This window comes from Petaurus breviceps, unplaced genomic scaffold (assembly GCF_028583685.1).
Source record: "Petaurus breviceps papuanus isolate PSGF00001 unplaced genomic scaffold, PetGlider_PUasm1.0 128, whole genome shotgun sequence".
Classification (NCBI taxonomy): Eukaryota; Metazoa; Chordata; class Mammalia; order Diprotodontia; family Petauridae; genus Petaurus; species Petaurus breviceps.
The window spans coordinates 5052618-5068399 of record NW_027185664.1 but is presented as its reverse complement, the minus strand read 5'-3'; the positions used below and the strand labels follow the sequence as shown (position 1 = coordinate 5068399).

Genomic DNA, 15782 nt, shown 5'->3' with positions numbered 1-15782 from the left:
ATTTAAGTCTTAAGAAGATTCACCTGGGAAGGAATTACAGGTGGGTATGAGATTCTGGATGCAATCTTATGGGTGAGAGTAGTATTGGTCCCATTGAGGAGATAAGGGTGAGAAAGAAGAGCCTTGTATATTGTAAGTACTTGCAGAAGTAGAAAGCACCAGACACATGCAAATGTGTCACTAAAGAAGGTTGATTTTGATAAAGCTTCTCAATTATGTCTCCCCTCCCTGGCTTCAGTCTTACTGCCTGGCTTTGCATTCTTACTCTTTCGAAAGTGTGTAGAATGATCTCTCTGAAAGGCTGTGAGTGAGCCAAGCTGCACTGGGCCTAGAGACCAGCTCAGCTTCCAATCAGCCAGAACTCCAGCCACCCTCATTTGCCTGTGCTGAGCTAGAGAACTAAGCCGAGTCAGAGGCCTTGGTCCATGTGGTTTCACAGCATGACCATACGTTCTGAAACCAAAGAGTAGAAGAAAGTTCTTGTGAAATTGTATTTGTTTAAAAAGAAAAGTGAAAATAAAAAGGAATTACCTTAGCAGAGCTGTCTAACTTTCAGTAAATCCTCTCACCCTTTCAAAGAGAGGGGAATGTTGTCCCTCTAGGGAATGTCATGTCTCTCAGATCCTAAAGGCATCCTGTCCCAGGTCATGTGGAGCAGGCATGACTAGTACGGATTCTTAGCAATTTATTTTAAATTTATTTAAAAATTTTAAATTAAATTATTTTAAATTAAACATCTGTATCAGCCTTCTCAAGGGCCACCAAAACCAAACCCAGCTTCATTGTGGTAATAGCCTCAGTGTGAAAACACAAGCAGGGTTGGTGCGACCATTAAATTTCTATAAAGCTCTTCACTTCTCAGAACCTTGTACATCTCACCCTCTTTCCGTTTCTGGAAGTATCTTTGAGCAACGTACTTCACTCTTTAGCGATCAGGGAGAAACCACATCCTGGCTTCCCTAGAAACAGCAAAGCAGAAGCATACTTCACCCCAGTCAAGCAAGAGCCCAGCTGACCCAGCTCCTTTTATTCCTTGCTGATAAATTAGCGAAGGCCATAGAAAAAGCAATGAGATTGGAAGTCACCAGACTCGAGTTAGAATCCCAACTCTACTACTTACTACTGTGAACTTGGACAAGTCATTCAACTGATTGGGGCCTCAGGCTATGACCCCTAAGGTACCCCCCAGCTCTGGATACAAGAATGAGTAAAATTAATAGGACTTTTTTTTAACCACACAAACTAAAACCAGATGCAAATTACTTAAAATGGAAAACATTTAGGGGCGGCCAGGTGGCTCAGCGAGTGAGAGCACCAGCTCCAGTGTCGGAATGACCAGGATCAAATCCGGGCTCAGATACTCAGCACCACACCCAGAAATAACTGGCCGTGTAAACTTGAGCAAGTTACTTAAACCTGATTGCTCTAAAAAAAAAAAAAAAAAGAAAACGTTTGGTGGTTACATATGAATCTGGCTAGTTTTTTCACTGGGATGAGATGGCCAGTTTTGCCTTTAATCTGGACCCAGATTTGATATAATTGCTCAAAGCTCTTCTTGTGTTATAAGGTAGATGGCAAAAAAAAAGGCCATTGATTACTTCATGGTACTAATTCCTAGGTTAAAAACCAGTTGTTTAAAGCTGATTTTCCTTACTTATTTCTAAGAGTGCATAAGATTGTGAGCCCTCAAAGAAAAGAAAATATGATCTAATATCTACTGTCAGTATACTTCATTCAACTTGAGTGACAAGAGGAAATAGAACCATCTCTTTTCTCAGCACGCTTTTTTTTTGGGGGGGGGTTAACAAGCTTACTTTAATCAGTCTAATATGTATCATTTACCTACCGGTGTTTCCCCGATAATAAGACACTGTCTTATTAATTTTTTGGACAGAAAAACACCAGAGGGCTTATTTTCAGGGGAGGGCTTATTTTAATGAACATTGACAGCAATTTTAATAAACAGGTAAATGTGAACAAAAAAATGTACCTTTATTCAATAAGCAAATCACTGGGGAAGAACAGGATGATGCGCTCACTGCTGCAGCTCTGATTGGATGCAGCTTGGAGCGCGGCGTGCGTTTCAGGAGGGAGGGGGGGACGGTGCATACAGAGGGTACCATAATGTAGCGTGTAGCAGAGGGAATCACCTTCACTACAGTAGCAATCTCAACAGGGCTTATTTTCAGGGGAGGGCTTATTTTAGAAGAATCTTACACAGTAAGGGGAGGGCTTATTTTCGGGATAGGTCTTATTATCGGGGAAACACGGTAGTTCAGGGGGAAAAGGTCAGCACCCCGAACTTCAGAATATACAGACAGAATTATCAAGACAGAGAAACAGATCAAGTAGACAGATTTCCAAACTGTCCAACCATTACATCCATACCAAACAACATCTGGGTTTCAAAGCCAGGGGACTCTGGACAACGGCTTTCCAGAGTTTCATCTGATCAAATCACAGAACGTTTCTCAAAGTGAGCTCCAAACAAACCTACACATGGCAGGGCTTATATAGCCTTCTCCTGGCTCAGAGAATGTAACAACCTTATTGACTCACTGGCCAATCAAAAAGTATTTACTGAAAAACAAGCCTCCCACCCCAGGCTCCAGGTGCACTTTAGCCTAGGGGCAGGGAAGATCTTACAAATTTACATTCCCATTATATTCTGCCGCAAGATCTTTCATGCCCATAGCATAGTCAATTTACTTTTGAATTAGCACCAAACATCTCTTAGGTCACATTTTTGAGATACAGAACTAAAGTTACCAAAGTGGCCACTGGGCCTTAAACAAACACAAAGTACATAGCATTATCACTTCAAAACAAGAGTCCAAATAAAATTTCTCTTGGGGGGGGGGTGTCCTTCCCCTCACAAAGCTCCAGCCCCTGCTTCCAAGTACAGAGAGGGGGCTGGGCAACAAAGCCAACAAGGTGGGGTCCTTGTGGGTCCAAGGCACTTCATCCCACCCACCATAGTCACGAGTCCATCCTCCCCCTGGGTCCCAAACTGTGGGAAGCAGCAAGGAAACACATTCACTGCCCCTGCTTTGCTGCTCAGTTCTTTTCCGGTGGCTGAATTCCGAACTCCTGGGTTCCTTCTCCTCCTGCAGGCAGCAGCCGCTCCTGGCTTCTGCCCAGGTCCCGATGCAGGCAGCTCACCATTCCTGCTCTCAGCTCAGCGAAGTCCGCATGCAGGCCATTCTTCTCTCCTGATCCACAACTCCACAGAGTCACAGCTACCACAACTGGGAAACAAACAATTATCCCAGCCCCCATACTTTCCTTTTACTCTGCAGATCCTGTTCCTGACGCCATTTTGTAGCAGCAAGCACCCCAGCGTCCCCAGGGTGGCTGCCACCACAGGTTCTTGGATCTGCTTTGTTAAAGGAAAGCAACTCAAAATGGGTTAACAAGCTTACTTTAATCAGTCAAATATGTATTGTTTACCTAGTTCAGGGGAAAAAGGTCAGCACCCTGAACTTCAGAGTATACAGACAGAATTATCAAGACAGAGAAACAGATCAAGTAGACAGTTTCCAAACTGTCCAACCATTACATCCATACCAAATCAACACCTGGGTTTCAAAGCTGGGGGGCTCTGGACAACGGCTTTCCAGAGTTTCATCTGGAAAGTCAAATCACAGAACACTTCTCAAAGTGAGCCCCCCTCAGCATGCTTTTTATTCCAAGTTCTGGTCACCTTTGTTGAATCTAATGTTCAAGGGGGCATTATTTATCTTTTTGAAAACAGAAGGCTGATTTCATGGGAAGTTAAAAAGGAAATCCACTAATTTCATGTTAGAAATTCCAAATACAATTTAATACTTTAAAAAATTGTTCCATAGTTGATGGTTAAGAAAAATAGGTAGAACTACTTATGCTTCACTGTGTGTATCATTGGAAATAAGGATTATTATTGAAAAGAACTATTCAATTTAATTAATTGGAACAATTCTAGATAATTTCCTATGTTACTGCAAAATTTCCAGATGGTTGTTTCAAGCTATTAATGACGGCATATTAACTTGGCTTATTATTCACTGAACATAAGAACATAAAATGTGCCATATCTGTTTCATCCAGCCTAGAATTCTGTCTCTGCCAATGGTAGTAAAGGGCTAATTTGCTATTGTTAATGTTGGCATTTAGAGATGTTCCTATAAAACACTCTTTTTTTGACTCTGGTTTTCATTATGGATCTGTTTCCCATGAATTTATCTAAAAACATTTTGAAACTTTTAGACTTTTGAAGATAAAGAGGGTAATAAAAGATAATCTGTTGCTTTCTTAAGCTTGCCAAGCATCTTGTAGGACATATATTTCTCATTTTCAAAAGAGTTGGTTTGATACAGGTTTTCAGAATTGCACTATGTAAGTAAAATCCCATTTATGACACACTAATACTGATGAAGCTCTAGGCCTAATCCCTCATGAAAACACTTGGCTATCTCCAAGAGCTCTAGAAACCAGCCCACCTCTCCCATATTCTGATGGCCCAGTAAAGTTGCAGCAGCCTCCCATGTCCCTCCCTGGTGACATGACATGATCCATATTGAAAATTCAATTGTGGGCTGCCTGACGGACTGTGTTTTTACCTTCCTTTGTATCTCTGGCACTTACCTCATGGCCCAGCACTCAGAGACACCTGACTTGAAGAAATAGACATCTGTCAGCTTGACATATGACTTCAACTCAATATACTTATAATGCCAAGACAGAGATAAATAACGGATGTGTGAGTGTGTGTGTGTGTGTGTGTGTGTAAATAGTTTGGAAATTCTAGTGTGGCGTCTTAGGGAAAGTTTATATTGAAGAATTCCCTCTAGAAAGGATGATTTGCAATGCAATAAGACTGCCTAGAACTATCACTTCGGGGTAAGAAAAGCTTTACTAAATCCCCTCATGCTTTAAGCAAATGACATTCAGGAAGAAAGGGCTGTTTGTCTGACTTGGTATTCTAAATATTGAGAAATAGCTCTCACCTTTAACTACTATTCACATTATTTGCTTGTGTTTGAATTATAAAGGCTATCAAATTTTAAGATTTGCTTAGGTGTCTAGCCTTGTATGTTTCTTTTCCGAGGAACAAGAGTTGAAAGGTGCTACAGACATATCAGAATATTATTTGTATCTAATTTACATTTGCCTCCAGAGACTTATATAGACAGGTGGTTGGTTTAGGCAGATTCCAAGGGGAAAGATATTTTCACTATCCTAATATCAGTTAGTAAATGCTTTTCTACCCTGTTTCTGGAGCCTTGTTTTTTATGCTTTTTTGTTCAGTCATTTTTCAGTCTTGCCCAACTCTCTGTGACCCCATTTGGGATTTTCTCGGCAGAGATCCTGGAGTGGTTTGTCATTTCCTTCTCCAGCTCATTTTATAGATGAAGATACTGAGACAAACAGGGTTAAGTGACTTGCCCAGGTCATACAGCTAGTAAGTGTCTAAGGCCAGATTTGAACTCAGAGAGATGAGTCTTCCTGACTCTAGACCTAGTCCTTTCTCCACTGTGCCACCTAGCTGCCCCTGGTTTGTATAGCCATCTTCCTTCCCCTATTATTTTTTGTAAGCATATGACAGAGAATGTTAAGACATAAGAGAAAAATAGAAATATTTTCTGTACTTCACATAACTCCTCAACTAGTTTGGAAAATACTAATTTAAATACTTAGAGTCACTGATTTCTGAGCAGGCTATGTTCCAAAAATGCATTTGAAACACAGTTGTTTCTGGGTAGAGGTCATCTGGTCATACTTTATACCAATACCTAACCATCATTTGTAACAGTATGTTATGGAAAAATATGTTCAAAATTCCAGAAACACCTTTCCCCCTAGCTAAGGTAAGGACTTTGCCTTCTTTAACCTCTCTCATCTTTAGAATAATGAGACTGAGGGATTCCTTTCACTACAAGTTACTGGTGAGGGCTCCCATGACTTCAGGTTAGAATTCCAGGAGTGTTTAGGAGGAGGGAAAGATGAAGGGTGGAGTGAGGGCTGGTGGAGAAATAAGCCTCACTGAGAAAGTTTTCAGGAGAATAGGAAATGAAAATCTGTGAGGCTCATGCCCCAGGGATCACTGACCTGGTGTTATTTAATCATTTTGTCAGTGACCTGGTCACCTGATCAAAGGCATAGGTGCCACATTTATCCAATTTGCAGGTGACAAAAATCTAGAAGAAATTCCTAATATACTAAACAGCAGAAACAAGAATTTGAAAAGTTCTTGATAGGGTAGACATTTGCACCAAATCTAATAGGATGACATTAAGGGGAAAAAATGTAAAGATTGTATTACAATTGAGTTCAAAAAAAATCATCTTCACAAGAGCATGGGAAGCACATATAGATGGCAGTTGGCCTGAAAATGACCTGGGAGGTTTATGTGTGCTGAAGCTCAATGTGAGTTACCAGTATGATAGGGCAGCCAAAAATGCTAATACAATCTCAGGCCAAGGCACGATCTCCAGAACTATGGAGGTGACAGATAATTTTGCTCTTTTCTGCCTTTATCTGTGTAGATCTAGTATATTGTGTTCAATTCTTGGCAACATATTTTGGGAAGAAAAGCTATAGTGTCCAGAGGAGGGCAAATAGGACCATGGAAGGCCTGAGTTCATACCTGCTGACAATTGGTGGTATTTAACTTGGAGAAGAGAAGAACTGGAAGGGTTAGCCCATGGAATGATGATTAGGCATGCTCTGCTCAGCCCCATAGGATATGGCTTGGAGTTACAAAGAGAAAAAACCAAGTTTGATGATAGGACATACTTCATAACAGTTAGCTCCATTTCGTACTGGAATGGCCTATCTTAAGAAGAAGTAGGTTCCTAGTCACATGAGGTCTTTAAGGAAAGACAGGATGACCTCTTGGTAAATCCATATTCGAAGGCAGCTAGGTGGTACAATGGATAAAATGTAGGATGTGGGACCAAGAAGACCTGAGTTCAAATCCTGCCTAAGACATTTACTAGCTGTGTGAACCTAGACAAGTGACAATCTCTCCCAGCCCATTTACTAATCTATAAAATGGGAATAATAATGACATCGACCTCCCAAGGGTTTTGTGAGGTCAAATATTTTAAATGCTTTACAAACTTAAAATGTTATAGAAATACTATTGGCACTAAAAGGGATCCTATTTTGGTTATAGGCTAGACAAAAGGTTCTCAAGCTTTCTAGTCTCAAGAACCTATTATACACTTAAAAATTATTGAGAACCCCCTCCAAGGAGCTTTTGTTTATGTGGGTTATGGCTAACAATACCTGCCTTATTAGAAATATAAATGGTAGTATTGTTATGAAAATAGTTTTGAACTTTCAGGACCCCTTGAAGGGTGTCAGGGCCCCTAGGGCTATCCAGACCATACTTTGAGAGCCAGTGACTAGACTGAGTGGCTTCTGAGGGCCTCCGTGAATCCTGAGGTTCTGTAATTTGAATTCCAAAACTTCCACCAATGTAAAATTCTGGGTTCCTAATAAGCCTCATTCCTCCCATGGGCCCCAAGAATTTGCTTACCTGCTTTCCTTTCTATTGTTACCACCAGTTGCTTCCAAAAGGAGCTTCCCCTCCTTCTTAGACTCACTTCTATGTTCCCAAACCTACCCCCCCCTTTTTTTTTTTTTTTGCTTTTTGGAGGTGGGAGGGCAAGGCAGTTGTGGTTAAGTGACTTGGCCAAGGTCACACAGCTAGTAAGTGTTAAGTGTCTGAGGCCAGATTGGAACGTGGGTCCTCCTGACTCCAGGGATGGTGCTCTATTCACTGCACCACCCAGCCGCCGCCCCCCCCTGCCCTTTCTTTTTTAACTGAGACTCGGTGGGGGTAAGGAATACCCAGATAAATGAATCAGTGGTAAGTGTGTATACACACAGCTGATTTTGTTGTAGAGGTGAAGGGCAGGATGCAACCTCTGGTGCAAGGTAGGAAACACTGGGAGCAGTGGTGGGAAGGACGGATAGTGGGCGCTGCCTTAGAGTTTAATAGCCCATCTTTCTTCTTGCCCTTCCCAGTCCTGACACCACAAACCCCCGTTATGAATCTCTCTCCTCATTAAAAAAAAAAGAGCCTTGGTGGGCATGGGAGACAGTTTCAGGAAGTAGTTACTAGAAATAGAAAAAGAACAGTAAGGGAAAGGAAAATCTCAAATGGCGGGAAGGAAAATTAATCAATTAACACTTACTATATGCTAGGCACTATGCCTGGGATGCAAAGAAAATTCAAAAAGAGTCCTTTCCCTCAAGGAGCTTCCAGTCTGCTCTGTGGGGAGGGGCAGTCCTCGCTCTGGCCACTGCCCTTTCCTAAGCGGTTGTTTGTCCTGTTAAGGTAAGTTGGGGAGGCAAGAGTCAGGGAGCTCCAGGCCAGGAAGATTGGTGGCCATTTTACCCATACATTTCCGTTTTTGTCACTGTCTTTCCAGCTTTAATCGCCTTGACTTACCACCTTATGAAACTTTTGAAGACTTAAGGGAGAAACTTCTCATGGCCGTTGAAAATGCTCAAGGATTTGAAGGGGTGGATTAGGCAGCTGCTACTTTTCAGTTGTTCTACTTCAAGCAAGTTCTTCTTGCCCTTCGCATTTGCCTAATGGACACAATAAGCCACAATGGCGGAACAGTTGCACAAAGTTGGTTTCTGGAGCAAACTCTTCGACAATGCAGTTGCCTAAGGGCAGAAGTTGGAACTCTAGCCCAAGGATAGTATTTCTGCATTTTCCACCACAAATTATCAACTGGTTGATGTGTACACTAATTACATTTCAGGAGGACTTGTTCTATTTATGTGGACCTCTGTAGGCAAAGCCCTTAATAAATATTTTACATACTTTCTAATGACAATGAATGGAATTAATCACTCTACAGGTATAGTATTACAATTCATGTTTACTTTTAAAAATGATTTAGACCTATTTTCAGATTTTATTTCGTTACAATTAAAGATATTATATACTTGGAAAAATGAGCATTTTTTTCTTATCTGAATTTCCTACCAGACTTAATGTCAATGACATTTTTGTTTTTTAAGTGCATTGACTCTCCCCATACCCCACTGTATTCAAAATAGAGACCTAATATTTGTCCAAAAATGTTCCCCAGACGACATTTAGAGAATTTCAAACAAGTCATCGAGCATAATGATGTCTTTCCACACCCAGAGAGGCTAAGCACTGACTGGAGCTTACATTTTTGTACAAATTTAGCATCATAGCTGCAAGACAAGAAAGAATTATGACATAGCATGAAAAATTTTGTGTTGACTTAAAAGGAATCACAGCATTGCCCCTTGGTGGCTCTTCCAAGTAATAGAATCCTTATTGAGTCAGGGTGAGACTAGCATTTCTTGTAAGAGGGCTGGCTTACCTATGCCTCCTTCCTGCTGTACAATGATGCTTTTATGATCTTTCTTCTTTACTGTTCTCTATAGCGGAGGCATTTTGAATGAAACCTGGCACTGCTCTCAATTTGAAATTGTGGAAACCAGATATGATTTATCTTCTGTTTGTATGCATTTGCTAATGGTCGCTGAATAACCACTTTTGTCCTGACTGCACCGATTCTGAAGGCACTTTATGTACTACATGGAACCCATATCTGGTTGTTTTTTCTTTAATATATCATAAACGTTTTAATGTGATGATTCCTTCTCATTGCACATGTCTATCCGTTGTGAATTTGGCGGCTGCTGATATATAAAACCCCAGATGTAAAACTGAGCCCACAATCCTCTTCTCACCAATTGTTTATGATTTTTTATACAATCACAAATATTAATTTAATATACACTTTATCTAACCAAGTTTTGTTACCTAGAACATGTTGCATGCTTAAAAACTATATAATGCCTGAGTTGTATGTATTGTGTGATAGATTAAAGGTAAAAGAGAGAAGACTAGCATTTGATCCACTCAAGTTGTTAATCTAGTAGTAGAATAGGCTTGAGGGTATTTATTGGTTGCAGTCATTTGGTTACCTTCAGCTTTGTACGTCTTCTTCTTTGCCCATGGAGCTGAGCAGTTCCTCTGGTTCTTGGGAGAGCTCTGCCAAACTCAGACAACTAGTCATGGCCCTGTCTATACTAGTGAAGCAATTGTTAACCCTTATTTTCCACTGCCCTCCCCCCTAACTCCAGGACTTGCCCTTTCACTTAATCTCTTGCCAGTAGAGGATGGGGCAAAAATTTATGGCGTCATGGGTTTTATATTTATTAAAGGCAAGACAGAGATAATAAAGCCCCTTATGCAGCAACATCATGACACTCAGAAAATGTCATCTTGCTGGGCTCTGCAATGCTTGAGAAAACACAGGAGCAATCTACAGCTGTTTAGAGCACTACAGTTCCCAGAGATTTCTGCAGCAGAAAGGCATTGACTCCTTTTTCCACATTGGTCTTTGTCTTTGATAAAACTAAAAAACCCAACATTCCGAGTAATTCACAAGTAGACAATTGGTGGCTTTTTTAACCAATTGGTGAGAAACTTGATGTGTGTGTGTGTTGGTTTTTTTCAATAGTAGATCTGCATAATGTCTCACTCAGTTGGTGAAAATCCCTTTTGTGCAACTGCCTTATTCCAAAGTGAATTTTATTTTAAAGATTCAATCCAAAGGCTGAATTGTGCATTGGTTACTTTTTGAGAGCTATTACACAATTATGGTGCTGTATAATCAACCTTTTCCAAGAACCTGGATTTCTTTTAACTATGATCAAGGGCAGATAACCACAAGATACAAAATAAGTGCAAAATATCAGGAGAAGAAAAACCATTTTATTCTGGTGAGAAAATTTGTAAATGTCTAAAAGGTAAATTAAGACTAGAAACTCCAAAGGACATTGACATATACCATAACACACCTCTAGAAGGCAGTAATTAAATAAGAGAAAAATTCAGTTTAGCTCTTTCTAATAACCTACTTGTGCTAATGCTGAATGATCCTTCTCTGAATTTCCAAAGGCTACCATATTTCAATTGTTCTCCATAACAGTCCCCTACCCTGTTTCTCTTTATCCCCTTCTTGTAATCTTCAGGATATAATCTCAAAAAACAATGAAGAGAACTTTTTGCATGAAAAGTAGATTCTTTAGTCAAAACTCTGTGCATCCAAGTCTGCTCTCTATATGACATTATCTGGAAAGAATGCTGTGTTTCCTATTCACAGATTGTCCTTAGCTGCAAACTTTGCTCAGCAGTCCATGGTCTTTACAGCCCCAATTTGTCCCCAACCAGAGAAGACACTTGATTCCAGGTTTCTCCAGCTTTCCACAAAGGGCATAGGTCTTGAAGAGACAATCTTCCAGAGGGCGTTGCAGGTTAAGGAATTTACTCCAAAGAATATATTGTTAAAGAATGCTTGTAGAAGTTTATTTAGCGTCAGTTACCATGACTGTCCCATAAAGTCTTTTGGTATTTCCATTCTTGATCCCTGTAGGCCTGATTAAGGAGTTTGGAATTTCCTTCTGCCTGGGATCAGCTTAGAAGTGTCAGTGTAGGAATGTGGTGATGCTTCTTGGACTAGAGAGAGGTTGAGATATTTGCTCCATTTCAAGCTGTATTCAATTTCAGTGCCTTTTTATTTAGTTTTTTCACTTTAAATTCTGTGTTCTGATTCATTTGCCTGGGTTTGTTATCTGTAGCTAGTTCCACCCTTCTTCCCTTATAAATCACAGAACATGAAAGTCTCCATTTAACTATTGTTTTTAAGGACCTTTATTATTAGCTGGCAACTGAAATTTTCCTCTAGGTGGTCAAATAATCACTAGTGCGAGCAGAAACTGTTCCTTTGATTTTAGGGCACCAGGGTAGATTGTAGCAGGTGCTGGGTAAAATGTCCAAACCATTTTCCATATCTCCCATCCACCATTGTGGTTTCTGTCCCTTGTGCTGCTACTCTGGCGCTCCCAGATCCACCATGCCGGTCTGGAGAGTCCGGTCATGATATATGTTATAAATCCTTTATGGTAACTCCAGGTCTCTACCTGCACTATTTATCTAACAATATTTAACAATGTTTAAGAGTTGAAACTAGCATTTTCCAAAAGCTCTTATATATAGTTTACCACTGAAGTTTAAAATCAAACAAAACACCCCCCGACTTGGTTAGCCAGCTGTAAATTTGTCACCGCTCTGCAGAGAGCTCTCTCTCCCTCTCCTACGCCCAGGCTCTCTTCCTTTTCCTAACCCAGCAAGGACCCCGATCCTCAAGGGGGCATCTGTGGGATGCTCTCTCCACTTTCTGACAAGCCAATAGAGGATGCTGCAGTACAGAGTAACTGCCTAGTCCCCCTCCCTCCCTCACCCCCAGGCAAAGTACACTACCTCGGTCACGTACTGGTTTTTTGCCTGTATCCTGACGTGGAAGTTGTGTCAAAACTGCCGACTTCAGGCCTGATGTGTTTAAACAAAAAGATCTAAAAACAGCCCTTTTCAACTCCTTTGTAGTTTAGATTTTAAAATGGGAAGAAAAAATGTGATATACTTTGGACCACTTTTTTAAAAATTTATATATAAGCCTTAACTTACATTGTATATATAGATATACATGTGCACTCACACACACACACACACACACGAGTGTTTTCAGTGTAAGAGAAAAATGCTGTAGAATTACAAGATGAACTTGTATAACATTTTATAAGGGGAAAAAAGAAGTTTCCGTTTGTATGGAATTTTGCAAGAAAATCTTGTTGGACATCTTTATTGAAAGATGTTTCACTCAAAGTAATGCATGTTTAAAATGCATGGGGATTTTTTTTTTAACTTTGATTTGCAATAACAACTGGAATCTAACCACGTGTAAACATTGTCTGCAGACCTGTAGGACTGCATTCTCTACTTTATATCAGTGTTACTAAGCCACCATCACCAACCATAGCCTTGTGTCAGCATACCTTTTTATTCTTATAAGCCATTTTGCGCCTTTTAGTCAGACTGATTTTCACTTAGGATGTCATGTTTTCCTTCATGTTAACCTCATCAGATTTTGATCTTCCCTTTATTACTATGTATGTAATATTTATATACATATATATAGTACATATGCTGTCAAAATATATATGTATATATTTATATAGCATTTTTTTTTTACATCTTCCTTAAGTAATCTAATTTCAAAGGGGAGTGAGAGTTTGGTCTCTACACTTTTCTCCAAGCCCAGCCCTGTAAATTCCAACCTCCGAGCCTGAGCAAACCTTAAGAAGGTGATATTGATTTGCTATCCTTTATCAACCAAGGAATTCAGATTAAACATGAATGAATAGTGACTTTTAAAGTGAAAAGAGTTTCAAACATTCCAGGTGAAATCCCGTTTCATAATTTTTTATTGTTAAAAGAAAAAACCTCTTAATATGAGGCTAATATTTGATACAGTGGTAAACACTAAACTATCTTGATTTTTTGTTTGTTTTTTAAAAAAGCAACTTATAAAGAATGCTCATTTTCACAATCAGAATAGCTTTAAAGTACAGTTGAATTTGATACACAATAGGGAAAGTTTTGTTCAAGAACAAAACCATTGTTTCCATTTATTTTCTTAAGAGAATTGAAAGGAAATGTAGATTGTTTGTTTTCCTGACAGCAAAAATGATCAATGTGACACAATGAAGTTGTTGTAATGAAATGATGCAACTTGTCAAATATTTAATAAAGAATTATGGAAGCCTAAACATTTTATGCTTCAAATACATGATTTCTTTGATTACAAGTGTATTTTTAATGCATTACACCAGAGGGTTTTTAACTGTCATCAGTGATATATGAAATACCCCCCCCCCATCATTCATCTTCCCCAAAACCTCCGTAGCTGCAACACTTGTGATCACCTCAGCTGCAACCGATTTGCTGACCTGGAATACCTCCTAAGAAGCTGCACATTAAGACATTGGCCTCTTGCTTACAGGTGCCAAGGGCCCTGTGCTGGGAGGATCTGGCGAACTTCTGATTGGTCTCTTTTGATTAGGGCTTTACTGAACCGTCCCTGGTAATTGTGAAAAAGGGACCTTCCTAGTCCAGCAAAACAGGGAGTTAGTCCCCTAATGAATGCCACCATAGCTCTTCAGTCTAATGAAGAAGTAATAGACTATTTTATCTTTCCTTCCACCACCACCCACAACTTTTTTTTTAAATGTTGAGTCTTGATTTCCTTGGTGAAAGACTTACTATTTAATCCCATTCCTAAAAAGGAATGACTTTGGAACTTCCTTTGCTACTACTGACTTACCTATCCCTCCCCTGTTGTGTTATAGGGGTATATGAGGATATGTCAGACTTGTGGAATTGTGTTTCTTTTGCTCATTAATAATCCCAAACTCCCCCCTGAGCCTTCTGTTTCAGGGCAGTTAGCCCTTTACTTTGTAATGTCCTCATTCATCCCGTCGCTTCCCTTCCATGTCCCCTTTCAGAGGCTGTAAGACTTAGTAACTGGTTAGTTCCCTAGGACTTCTGAATCTTTGAACCAGTATTTTTCCAAGTCTTCAGCAATATTCTTCCTCTAGATTTGAAACTTGAAGTTTAATCAAGAGAGATTTAGCACACTAAGAAAGAACCACCAGAGTACATCTGATTTATTCTCCTTCCTCAAGGTCCAGACTATACTTTATAGGGACAGATAAATACTTTTCCCCCTCTTTCCCATTTCCCCTGCATTTGCAGCATTTCCTATTCTCCTTCCAAAAATCTTTGTGTCACAGAGCTAGAAGAGATGTTAGTCGTCATTGAGTATGAAACTTTTATTTTACAGATGAGGAAACTCAGACCCACAGAGATAAAGCAACTTGCCCAGCTAGCTAAGTAAGCATTTACAATCTTTTTTACTCCAATGCTGTGTCTGCTACACGGGTGTTCATAGGAAAAAAATGAAAATTTCTTAATTGAACAAATAACTCAAGTTGTGTGTAATTCATTATGCTAAGTGTTGGCAGAAACAATAGAATACTAGCTGCTCTCAAGGAATTTTCAGTCCATTGGTGCAAGGAAAGAGACAAATTACTGATGATAAAAGAAGGAATATGGTAAGGACAGAGATTCAAAAGGCTAAGAAAACTAAGAAAAGAAATTCTTCCAATGGGGGTGGGGTGGGATTAGGAACATCTAAATGGGAATGTAGTACATGGGAGTAAAAATCTGAGATGAGATTCCATCCTAGATCATCATGAATCCAAGTTCATTAAGCCACTCTTCCACACTGCCTAAGTATAACTATACTGATATATGTTATACATATATATCAACATATGCATAATGTGCATAAACATATACCCACATGCACATATATGCATACACATAAACATACATGCCCATATAAACATATAAACCTTTGCACAACCACATATACATGCACATCCATATAAACGTGCACATATATGGTGTGTGTACACACATAGCTGGCTGGAATTTCTAATGGAGAAATATTCATGTGTGTTTAATTTGGCCATGGTACAATTCCATTGATAAAGGGATCAAAAAAACTGCACAAATTTGGCGAGATGAGGCTGAATTAGACTGAAAAGAGAATGAACATAAAGATTCCCTTTCCAACATGCTGTGTTGTGATTGATTATTGGTCTGACCCTGAGCAAAAAGAAAAATGAGTGAAATTGCCTCATCATTTGGAGGCTTGGCCTTGCTGGCCCAGCACCCTCATCCTCCATTTCTGTGTAGTCTAATAGAGAGAAAAGAACTGCGAAGGGGAGAGCCCTCCCTGCCCAGTCTACATGGCCCTTTCATCAGCACCCTTTTGACACAGAGTCCTGTTCTTTCCTTCTGCAGGGCTTCAGGGACTGGACTAGAGAAT

The 15782-nt window shown here is 39.8% G+C and overlaps 1 protein-coding gene across 8 annotated transcripts in view; it reads left to right on the top strand.

Moving 5' to 3' along the window:
* LOC138171839 (E3 ubiquitin-protein ligase NEDD4-like) overlaps window positions 1–13679 on the top strand; it is a 507053-nt gene extending 493374 nt beyond the window's left edge. For all 8 annotated transcript variants that reach the window (XM_069101437.1, XM_069101446.1, XM_069101443.1 and 5 more), the window contains one exon: window positions 8421–13679. In XM_069101437.1, the coding sequence (XP_068957538.1) occupies window positions 8421–8523 (103 nt within the window). In that variant the 3' untranslated portion in view covers window positions 8524–13679. The remainder of the gene's footprint in view (window positions 1–8420) is intronic.
* Window positions 13680–15782: the final 2103 nt, after the last annotated feature.